The sequence below is a fragment of the Bison bison genome, unplaced genomic scaffold (assembly GCF_000754665.1).
Source record: "Bison bison bison isolate TAMUID 2011002044 unplaced genomic scaffold, Bison_UMD1.0 scf7180017864280, whole genome shotgun sequence".
Lineage (NCBI taxonomy): Eukaryota > Metazoa > Chordata > Mammalia > Artiodactyla > Bovidae > Bison > Bison bison.
The window spans coordinates 6628348-6639945 of record NW_011494852.1 but is presented as its reverse complement, the minus strand read 5'-3'; the positions used below and the strand labels follow the sequence as shown (position 1 = coordinate 6639945).

At 52.6% G+C, this 11598-nt stretch overlaps 2 protein-coding genes across 2 annotated transcripts in view; both read left to right on the top strand.

Annotated features, from left to right (window-relative positions):
- Window positions 1-9340, top strand: part of SIRT2 (sirtuin 2) — a 19873-nt gene extending 10533 nt beyond the window's left edge. Inside the window, exons 9-16 of the mRNA XM_010849200.1 lie at window positions 4056-4185; window positions 6499-6558; window positions 6867-6922; window positions 7072-7148; window positions 7236-7287; window positions 8208-8278; window positions 8421-8487; window positions 8605-9340. Coding sequence (XP_010847502.1) covers window positions 4056-4185; window positions 6499-6558; window positions 6867-6922; window positions 7072-7148; window positions 7236-7287; window positions 8208-8278; window positions 8421-8487; window positions 8605-8763 — 672 coding nt within the window. The 3' untranslated portion in view covers window positions 8764-9340. The remainder of the gene's footprint in view (window positions 1-4055; window positions 4186-6498; window positions 6559-6866; window positions 6923-7071; window positions 7149-7235; window positions 7288-8207; window positions 8279-8420; window positions 8488-8604) is intronic.
- A 277-nt stretch (window positions 9341-9617) lies between these two features.
- The window catches only part of RINL (Ras and Rab interactor-like), a 9117-nt gene continuing 7136 nt past the window's right edge, over window positions 9618-11598 (top strand). Inside the window, 1 exon segment of the mRNA XM_010849201.1 lies at window positions 9618-9705. The gene's annotated coding sequence lies outside the window, so the exon portion shown is untranslated.

Here is an 11598-nt window from a genome sequence, read left to right as displayed (position 1 = left end):
GAGATGAGGTCAGGAGGTGACAGGTGGACCATGTGGGCATTTGGGGGCCACTGGGAGGGCTTTGTCTTTTCCCTGGTGGGAGATGGAACCACAGGAGGGCTCTGGGCAGGGCCGAGACATGACCTGCCCCAGGTGTTCACAGGGTCCCTCTGGCTGCATGTGGAGGGCAGACTGTGGGAGGGAGCAATGGGGGTAGGGGGTGGGTACAGAGGCCAGGAAGGGGGCTGCGGTGATGGTCCAAGCAGGAGAGGGTGGAGGCTGGGCCGGGGAGAGGGCTGTCCAAGGGGAGAAGTGGGTGACTTGTGAACCCGTTTTGAAGGTGGAGCCAACAGGACTTGCTGTTGGTTTGAATGAGTGGTTCTTGAGAGGAGGAGAAGAGTCAGGGATGGCCGGACATCTCTCAGCCTGAGCACCTGATGTCTTTTACTGAGATGGTGAGATGTGCAGGCGTTGGGGGCAGAGGAGGAGTTTGGTTGAAGGCACGTCGAGGTTGAGATGCCCATTAGACAGCCATGTGGAGCTGTAGGCAGATAGCCAGACACTAAGGCATCTGGACTCAAGCTGGAGAGCAAGGGAGACCAGGAGATCACAGGGGTCCCAGCACGAGAAACACAGGCCCAGGACCATGTGGTTCATCCCAGATGCTCAGAGGGCTGACTCCCCACCTCCATATGAGGCACCCCCCTCCCCTGCCCCAAACCGCAAAAGCACACCAGCTGCAGGGTATTTTTACATGAAAGCCAACATGAATAAGTTCTCGGGTCAGTGTGAAATGTGGTGGCATTTCCCCTTATAATATTTCACGCACAGATTTAAGTCTACATATATATTCACACTGGCGCATTACATTACACACAGGTGGAAACATTTTTTCCACTCTCATGTTTCTTGTAGCCATTCTTTTTTTCAACTCCTCCTCACCCTCTTCTTCAACCTCAGCCACTTTTTGAGTCATTGACCCAGTTTTCTGCAACATACTGTCTTCATGTCTTCCTGAATTGTGACGATGTAGCACTTTTGAAGCCATGCTATTTTTATCTCAAGACCCAAGTATCCATTCAAACAGAACAGTTGTCTCCTTCAGTCAAGTCCCTGTGATCTCCACTCTTAAATCTATATCTGTGGCATTCACATTATACGTTGGATTTATACTCAGCTTTCTTTCCCTTAAGCCCTTATCTAGAAGACCCTTCCTTATACTCAGCCACATAGCAGCTTCATGCTTTTTATTAATTTAAAAATAAATTTCCCATTTATAGCAGAGAAGCCTATATTTTTTTTTTTTTTGGCTGTGCTGGATCTTCGTTGCTGCACAGGCTTTTCTCTAGTTGCAGCAAGCAGGGGCTGCTGTCTAGTTGCAGTGCGTAGGCTTCTCGTTGCAGTGATTTCTCTTGTTGGGGAGCACGGACTTTAGGGGCTTTGTGTGGGCTCAGTAATTGTTCAGTTGTCCCTAGTTGTCCCTTGGCATGTGACATCTTCCCCAGGGATCAAACTCACATCTGCATCGGCACACGAATATTTTAACACTGAGCCACTGGAGAAGCACAATTCATGCTTTTCAAAAGCGTGTCAGAGACGTGATGTCTTGAAACCGAAAGTGAGCTAAGGTTTGACAATCAAAAGAGATTGCAGATGAAAACTCAGACTTCAGGCTCCTCTTGAAGATCTGGAAGAACTGGGTGCACCCCGGGTGGCTTTCTGGGGTGGGTGGAGGAGGGAGCAGTTGACTAGAGCTGAATGGCCCACCTCCTCACCACACCCTGTTCCCTGCCTGGCACTGAGGCCAGACACCAGCTGCTCTGTGTCTCCATGCGGTCACTGCTGCTTGTCCTTTATACTGAGCCTCTTGGGCCGTATTCCCCAGCCCCAGCTTCCTCTCTGGAGGCCACTACTGTTGCCTGCTTCTTGGGTTTCCTTTGAAAATAGTCCACACTTAGGCAAGCAAACACACAAATTCATATGTTGATTTTTTCCACGTCTTGTACACAGGGCCTTCTAACATCTTGGAGAGATTTCCTTCATACCAGTACATACCGGTCAGCCACGTCATTTTTTTTTTTTTTTAAGATAGATTTGTTTTTTTTTCAAGATTTATTTGTTTGTTTTTTGGCTGCGCTGAGTCTTTGTTGCTACATGCGGGCTTTCTCTAGTTGCCGTGAGCAGGGGCTACTCTTCATTGGTTGCACTCTAGTTGAAGAGTGCATTCTAGTTACACTGTTCATTGTGGTGCCAAGGCTTCTCGATGTGGTGGCTTCAGTAGTTGTGGGGCATGGGCTCTAGAGCACAGGCTCAGTAGTTGTGACCCATGGGCTTAGTTGCCCCAAGGCATGTGGAATCTTCCCAGCCCAGGGATCGAACTCATGTCCCCTGCATTGTCAGCAGATGCTTAACCACTAGAACACTTAGGAAGTCTGGGCACATTCTTTTTTCTTTTTGGCTGTGCTCACAGCTTACAAGATCTTAGTTCCCCAACCAGGGATTGAACCCAGGCCATGGCAGTGAAAGGACCAAGTCCTAAGCACTAGACTACCAGGGAACTCCCCCAGCCACATTCATTTTTGTTTATTTGTGGGTGCCCCATCAAAAGTGGCATCAGGGGACTTCCCTGGTGGCCCAGTGGCTGACTCCAAGCTCCCATTGCAGGGAGCCCAGTTCTATCCCTGGTCAGAGAACAAAATCCTGCGTGCCACAACCAAAGATCCTGCATGCAGCAACGACGATCAAAGATCCCTCGTGCCACAACCTGGTGCAACCAAATAAATAATTTCTTTTAAGGGGCATCAAAAGGTACCACAGAGGCACAGAGGTAGTCCTTTGATATGCCGCTTAGTTATTTGCATGAGTAGTACTGAGTAGTGTTAGTTGCTCAGTCATGTCCAACTCTCTGCAATCCCATGCATGGACTGTAGCCCACCAGGCTCCTCTGTCCCTGGGATTCTCCAGGCAAGAATACTGGAGTGGGTTGCCATTCCTTTCTCCAGGGGAATCTTCCCCACCCAGCCATCGAAACCAGGTCTCCACCTTCTTTACCATCCGAGCACCAGGGAAGCCCAGTTATCTGCATACACGGTGCTTACTCGCATGTGAGGAAGTCGGCAAACTAAATCCAGGAACAAAGGCAAAACTAGCATTTCTCCTAGGCTGGGGCAGGGAAAGCTGCAGAAAGTCTGGAAACAGAGACTCTTGTCTGCGTGTTTCGGGGGTAAACTGATGGCTGACTAGAAGCAGAGGGCAGTTGGAAATGGAATGGTGGTTCGCAGAGTCTCTGGGAAACCTTATTGGGTCAGCTGTGGACTACACGTTCCTGGCCATCTCTGTAACATCTGCTAGGTCCTCCAGAAGCACCTGCCTCATTGGCATTCCTCGTGGGCAAACAAAAGCTGCTCCAAAATGGCTGGAGAAACCACAAATGTGAAACAGACAAATATCCTTGTGTGTTGACTAAGGAAAGTAATTCTGTCTGAAAAGAATACAAGTTAATATACTATCTATGCAGCAGATCACAGTAAGAAACCCGACTGTTAAATAGGAAAACTGTAAATAAACTCAAAAAAACTTCCTGATTCATTGATTTGTGTTAATGTCTGGCCAAGCCTGCCACAGACAGCTGTGCAGGTTGGGCACTGCACAAGGATGCCATATCTGAGAGGGCTGTGTTTACAGTAGAGACACTGAAGATTGGTACATTTATTTCACCAAATTTCTGGCTGGTGCCACTAGAGTGTCTGGTTCTAACAGAATAAATTTTCCACAAAAGGGAAGGAAAATGACCTGATTTTGCAGAAAAACACCAGGGCTGGTTGGTGGCAGTGACCTGGGTTCATAGGCATTTGAGTTTGGGCCCTGACTTGAAGCGTCCATGACTGACTTTTCAGAGGCACCATCAGGGGGAACCAAAGAGTTTTAGACACACCTCTGTCCCTTGCCTCTCCCCTCCTCTCTTCTCAGCCTATCCCACTTGCCTCTCTCAGCTGCAGTCCCCTGCTCTGTCTTCTGACCCCTGGGAGGGGAAGGTGGTTCACTCCTGACCCTCTCCCCTCCGTGTCTCCCTCCAGAACATAGACACCCTGGAGCGAGTGGCTGGGCTGGAGCCCGAAGACCTGGTGGAGGCCCACGGCACCTTCTACACATCCCACTGCATCAGCTCAGGCTGCCGGCAGGAGTACTCACTAAGCTGGATGAAAGGTGAGGGGCTGGAGGTTACCCCCGAGGGTAGGCTTCCTGTCCTCTGTCTGCTCCTCAGCACCAGGGAAAGGGTCTCCATACACAGACACCAGCTCTGTCCTATGCAGTTCTGGAGCTCTTTCTTTCTCTCTTTTTTTAAAATTTATTTGTTTATTTATTTGGCTGTGCCAGGTTTCAATCGAGGCATGCAGGATCTTTAACCTTTATTATAGCATGTGGGGTCTTTAGTTGGGGCATGTGGGATCTAGTTCCCTGACCAGGAATCAAACCCAGGCCTCCTGCATTGGGAGTGTGGAGTCTCAGTCACTGGACTGCCAGGGAAGTCCCTGCGGCTCTTTTTAGCAGGTAATGGCAGCCCCTAAAGATGTGAGGTGGCAGTGGGGGTTCTCTGCTCCCAACTCCATCTCATAGCCAGGGTATAACGGATGCAGGCTCCAGACACAGCAACATGTGTTAGCATACTGGCCTCCATGTGGTCATGCAGCCTGTTGCGTGAGGTCATGAAACCCTAGCCCTTTGTCCTTTGGGTGCTCTGACCCCTTCTTACATGAGGGCCTCATCCAGGCCAACACAACTACATTCTAAGAAGAGCAGAAGTATCAGGAGAACTTTCTGTGGTGAGGGGCATGTTCTATATATATCTTCACTGTCCAACATAGCAGCCATCTGCTCCATGAGGCAATTGAGCTCTTATAATGTGGCTAAAATGACCAAGGAACCGAATCTCTAACTTTCTTCAGCTTGTATTAATTAAAATGTAAAAGCCACATGTGGCTCTAACCACCATATTGGACAGCACTGCCCTGGAGACACAGGGTTCAACCAGCCCATTAGCCTGATTCAGGTGAGTGGAGCCCATGACATGTGAAGCTGCGCACAGCGCTGGTATGAAGGCTGGTGGGGGCTGTCTCTAAGGGAAGAGACTCCAGGGCTTGCTAAAGTCATTGTCCCTGTTCACGTGAGGGCAGAGTGTCCAAAAAGAGAAGAAGAAAAGAAAAAAAAAACCCCAGTCAATCCACATTTCTAGAATGCCAGTGAGAGTTGATTTCTGATATCCATTGTGCTAATTAAGAAGCCACTTATTTCATCCATGCAAACCCATTTCTGACCTTTATGCTGATTTCACAAAGCCTCTGGTGTCCATGTGGGACAAGGACAGCTGCAGTGCTGATAGTAGGGCTTTTGGAATGTAGCCCTTCTGACAAAATGCCAGCTGACTGCCCCTGGGGCAAGGGTTCCTGAATAGCCCAAGTACAAGCAGCTGGGGGTCATGTACAATTAACATTACCCCATTATGTGTCCCTTGCAGCAGTGACATGAGCATCACCCACAAAATATCATGAGCTGTCAATGCAGAAATATTTTAAAGTAAATGGCAGACCTTAACGCATTGCTCTATATAAATATTGAAGGAATGAGTGAATATCTGAATGAACAAGCTAGGATTCTGTGGGTTGCAAGTGACAGAGGCCTTTACAGCTTTGATCAATAGGCAATAAGGAGGAGGATTGTCATAGCATGGTGTGTGTGTTGGGGGGAGGGGGTCTGTCACTGAGCCTAAGAGTGGGAAGCACCTGGACCTAAGGTTTTGTCCCCATCCCAGGATTATCTGCATAATTCTTCCCTCTCTAACCTAGCACCCACCAGGTCTCTCTGACCTGACCCATGATGGAAGTAGGGCTGCCCTCAAGGACCCATGGGAAGGGCTTCCCCGGTGGCTCAGTGGTGAAGAATCCACTTGCCAGTGCAGAAGACATAGGTTTGATCTCTGCTCTGGGAAGATCCCACATGCTGTGGAGCAACTAAGCCCATGTGTGCGCCACAACTATTGAGCCTGTGCTGTAGAGTCCGGCAGCCTCAACTACTGAAGCCCATGAGCCCTAGAACCCATGCTCCAAGAAAAGCCACCTCAATGAGAAGCTCGTGCACCGCAACTAGAGAGTAGCCCCCCACTCGCAGAAACTAGAGAAAAGCCCGTGTAGCGATGAAGACCCAGCACGGCCAAAAATCAAAAAAAAAAAAAAGACCCATGGGAAGAACTTCACTCCCAAGTCCAGATTCCCCAAGTTGGGGATTGGCGGAACCCAGTTGCCCCTTTTGGGGACAAGTGTCTGCTTATTTGTTTGTTCTTTCATGTAATAGCTGTGGACTGCTGCTGGGAGGAGGTCCTTCCTGGGCAGGGCAAATGCCCCTGGAGGCTCTGCCATGACTGAGATGTATTTGTATTGACAATGAAGGGGGTGGTGTGGGCAGGCTGCAGCCCCAACCCAGGGCCTCTTACCTCCTCCTCCTCCTCCCCTTCCCCACGCCCAGAGAAGATCTTCTCCGAGGTGACTCCCAAGTGTGAGAAATGTCAGAGTGTGGTGAAGCCTGGTGAGCCTTGGGGCCTGGGACCAACCAAGGTAGATGCGGGCTGGGACCCTGCACACCCGCCAACCACTTCCCAAGAAGGCCACGCTCCCCATCCATCCACCCCACCCTGGTCACCCTCTCTCCCTAACTAGGGGAGGGGGTGCCATAGCCCCCTGGCCTATTCCCCACTGCCCCGTCCACACTCCCGCCCCAGCCCTGGGGTCCGCCTTCTCCTGCCCATTCTCTCTCCCACTCCCTGTCTCTGTCTGCCGCTTTTTCACCATCTCTTTCTGTCCCCGTGTCTGTCTGTCCTTCTGTCTCCCCCTCAGATATCGTGTTCTTCGGCGAGAACCTCCCAGCGCGTTTCTTCTCCTGCATGCAGTCAGTAAGTGTCCCGGCCGCCCCGTCTCGGCCCACACGGGGGCAGCCTAGGTCCTGCCCTGTGGCAGGTGGCTTCCCCAAATAGCTGCGGGTGGGCTTGCAGTGGGGGGCAGGGGCCAGCAGCCGACCTCATTGGCCACTCCCGCTTCGTAGGACTTCCTGAAGGTGGACCTCCTTATCATCATGGGCACCTCCCTGCAGGTGCAGCCCTTCGCGTCCCTCATCGGCAAGTAGGTTGGGGGCTGGGGCCGTGGGAGGCTGCTGGGAGGCCAGGGGAGCCGCGACAGGCCCTCACCACTCAGCTCACCATCCCCCAGGGCGCCCCTGTCGCCCCCGCGCCTGCTCATCAACAAGGAGAAGACTGGCCAGGTGAGTCCTCTTCGTCCTACCCCGCCACCCCCACACACGAGCCCCACATCACCTCCCCCAGGCTCCCCGGGAACCAGGGGACAGGTCTCTGGGGAAGCCCAATACTCTGGGCCCCTCAGCTCAGACCTGGGGATCTTGGAATCCTCAGGGGTCAGATTCCAGGCTACCTCGACTCCAGGGTTCCACAGGCCTCTGGGTCAGTCACCCTTTTTGATCCTCTTTTTTGTCTATAGTAGGCCTTCGTTGCTGTACTTGGGCTCTCTCTAGTTGTGGCTAGCAGGGGCTACACTAACTGCAGTGCATGGCGGGCTTCTCACTGCAGTGGCTTCTCCTGTTCAGAGCACAGCCTCTAGGGTACGGGCTCAGTAGTTGGGGTACACAGGCTTAGTTGTCCCACAGCATGTGGGATCTTCCCAGACCAGGAATGGAACCCATGTCCCCTACATTGGCAGGCGGATTCTTAACCACTGGACCACCAGGGAAGTCCCATTCACCCTTTTGAAGGGATGATAGAACCCCAGCCCAAAGCAACTTAAGCCAAAACAGGAACCTTGAGCTTCCTGTGACTGAAGAGTCTGGGCTCGCTGGTCCCCGGGCCGGCCGCAGTGCCATCTGGAGTCGCTGTGCCGTCTCTCAGCTCTCTTTTCAAACTGAGGTGACCTCTGTCCCAGGAGGGGCTCCCTCCCGGGGACAGCTGTTTCCTCCAGCAGGCAAAAAACATACTGTGTGGCAGACACTGTGCTCAGCTTTTTCTCTGACAGTGTCATCTTAGGAGTGGGTGTGGTGATTACCCCCACTCTGCAGAGAAGGAAACTGAGGTTCAGAGAGGCCAGGCCACTTGAGTGAAGTCACAGAGCTGGGATTCAAACCCAGGCCCCCTGGCTCCGGAGTCTGTGCTCTGAGCTCCCCCTCCCCCACAGACTGACCCTTTCCTCGGGATGATGATGGCCCTCGGAGGAGGCATGGACTTTGACTCCAAGAAGGCCTACAGGTGAGGCCCGGGCCTGCAGCGGGTGAGGTGGAGCCTGCGAGGGACAGGGCCCAGGTGGGCGGGAAGGCACGGAGGCAAAGGACAGGCAGAACCACCGGTGCTGGGACAAGCCTGGGAGCTTAGACTCTTCCCTCGCCCTCAGGGACGTGGCCTGGCTGGGCGACTGTGACCAGGGCTGCCTGGCCCTCGCCGACCTCCTTGGATGGAAGGTGAGGAGCTATCACCCCAGCTCACCCCGAGCCCAGTCCCTGGATCCCCCTCCCACAGGTCCTCCGACCCAATGACACACGATGACCTCCGACCTCTATGAACTTTGCCCCCTGCAGAAGGAGCTGGAGGACCTTGTTCGGAAGGAGCATGCCAGCATAGATGCCCAGTCGGGGTCGGGGGCCTCCAACCCCGCTACTTCAGCTTCCCCCAGGAATTCTCCACCACCTCCCACCAAGGAGGAGCCCAGGACCACTGAGGGAGAGAAACCCCAGTGACCACTGCGTCTCCCAGGCAGGACACCCAGCCTTGGGACAGCTGAGCCCCAACCAGCCCTGGCCCTCCTCTAACTTACAGCTCTTTTCTGGGGAGCTCAGAACATTTCTTCAATGTATTAACGATTCCCTCCCAAAACTGGTGTCCCAGCACCCCTGACCTCACCAAATCTCTAACATTCTTGGGGGCAGAGGCTTGGGCAGCCTGTCTCTAACAGCCCACAGCCTCTAACCACCCCTACAGCCAAGGATCAGCCCCCCTAATCTCTAACTGCTCAGGGGGCCACAGGTACCTCCAAACTGCTAACTGTCCCAGGACAAGAGCCCCAGGGCCCACACGCTCTCTACTGCTCCCAAGGGTCTGTGGCCAAGTAGATAAAACCTAACCTACCCTGGGTGGGGAGTTGTGTCCTCCACGCACCCAGTGGGGAGATCCGAGCCTCAAGGCCTCCCAGGCCTCTGCCTCCAACTCTGAAAGTGGGTGCTAGGCCCCTCTCTTGGATCCCGCTTCCCAGGCAGGGGTGGGCAGATGGTGTTGCTTATTAGAGATGAATTAAAAACAAAAAACAACTAACGATTAGCTGTCTGGCCTCGCTGTTCTTTTCTGGGGCCCAGAGGGAAGCTGTCGGAGGAAGGGGGTTAGATCTCCGGCCGCTAAGGAAACCATCATGAGAAGCAGAGTGAAGAGTGCTGAAAGGTGCCGAGAGCGGACTCCTGGGGCCGTGGGAGCCTCGTATCCTGGCTGTTACCCCTGGACTCCCAGACACCTGCCAGAGTCCCTTCCTCCAAAGCCGGGTCACCTAAGACCTGAGCCCCCAAAAAGAGGGAGGAGGGTCCATTTCAGATCCCCCCAGCCCCGCCTCTTCCCCTGCCAGCTCAGCTTCCTCTCTCTCTCTGTGAGGAACTTTCACTTCCTGCTACTTCAGGCCTCCCCTCGGAGAACAGGTAGGGGCCCCCAGGGGACCGAGCAGCTGGCATCACCACCCCACTCCGCTACACTGACCTGTAGCCTCCCTATGGCATCAGGCAGCTGCCCCCATCACACCCTGCCCAGCACCCCTTGTCTCCTGCTTTCTCATGGGGCCCAGGCAAGCCTCTGCCTCCCTCTCCCCGCCCTTCCTGCCTGCTCTCCCCTAAGCAGGGCACCTGCTCTCTGTCCCCCACTTCCTAACACCCTGGACTTCGGGACAGTGGGCTGATGGATTGGTTTAGCTGTTTATTATCCATCCCTTATACCCACCCCAAGAAGAAGGGAAGCCCCTGGGAGCAGGGGCCTATTCTGCCCATCACCCTTTCCCCAGGCGCCTAATTGTGGTCCTGTACTTCAGTAAATATTTATTGAATGTATGGGTGCATGGATAGATGGATGGATTCCTGCTCCTGGGACTGCTGCAAGGAAAATATTTTAGAATGCCCTCCTTAACTGATAACCCACCATAGGAAGCTATACCCGGTTAAGAGTTGGGATCCAGTGGCTAGAGGGACAGATGTGCAACAAAGCAAAAAGAGTAAAATGTCAATAGTAGAATCTAGGTAGTGGGTACATAAATGTTCCCTGTAAAATCATTTCAGTTTTTTTTAATTTGCTTATTTTGGCTGCACTGGGTCTTCATTTGGGCATGAGGGCTTCTCTTGTTGAGGAGCATGGTCTAGAACTCCTGGGCTCAGTATTTGCAGTGCACATGGGCTTACTTGCTCTGCAGCGTGGTATCTTGGGCTTCCCTGGTGGCCCAGAAGGTAAAGAGTCTACCTGCAATGTGGGAGACCCACATTCGATCCCTGAGTGGGGAAGATCCCCTGGAGAAGGGAATGGCAACCCACTCCAGTATTCTTGCCTGGGAAATCCCATGGACAGAGGAGGCTGTGGCGGGCGACAGTCTATGGGGTCGCAGAGTCCCACACGACTGAGCAACTAACACTTTCACTTTCGTGTGGGGGTCTTAGTTCCCGGACCAGGAATGAAAGCTGAATCCCCTGCATCGGAAGGCCAATTCTTAACCACTGGACCACCAGGGAAGTTCCTATTTTAATTTTTCTGTTTGAGATCTCTCATGATAAAACCTTGGGAGAAAATATTTGAAGGCCCCTTTGTGATCAGGGAAGGGAGGAAGAAGAGACATCGTATAACATTGATCACATTTACAGACTGTCCAATGGGCAGAGCCCTTTTCCAGGCCCTGGGTTTTGACAATGGTTGTTATTCATTTGGTCCACTTTCATAAGGCTTCACTGGATGTTAAAATATAAAATATTACCCTGTTGTTTAGTCACTAAGTCCTGTCCAATTCTTTTGTGATCCTATGGACTGTAGGCTCCTCTGTCCATAGCATTTCCCAGGGAAGAATACTGGAGTGGGGAACTTCCCTGGTGGTCCAGTAGCTAAGACTGCACATTCCCAATGCAGGCGGCCCATGTTTGATCCCCGGTCAGGGAACTAGATCCTACATGCCACAGCTGAAGAAACTGCAGGCTGCGGCAAACGTTGAAGGGCCCACATGCCGCAAATGAGACCTGGTGCAGCCAAGTAAATATTTTTTCAATTAAAAAAAAAAGAATACTGGAGTGGGTTGCCATTTCATTCTCCAGGGGGTCAGCCTGACCCAGGCATCAAATCTGCTTCTCCTGCATTGGCAGGCAGATTCTTTACAGCTGAGCACCTGGGCTTCCCTAAAAAAATATTACCCTACCACTTGGTAAATAGCTGCTACTTTGAGTCCTCTTCCTTTCCCCCTACCTCCCCCTCCCTCTCCCCCTACCGGCCTCCCCACTAGGATCCCCAGATCTCCCCACCACCCAGGAACTGAAGAATTAACACCTGGCACAGTGAGGGATCTCAAG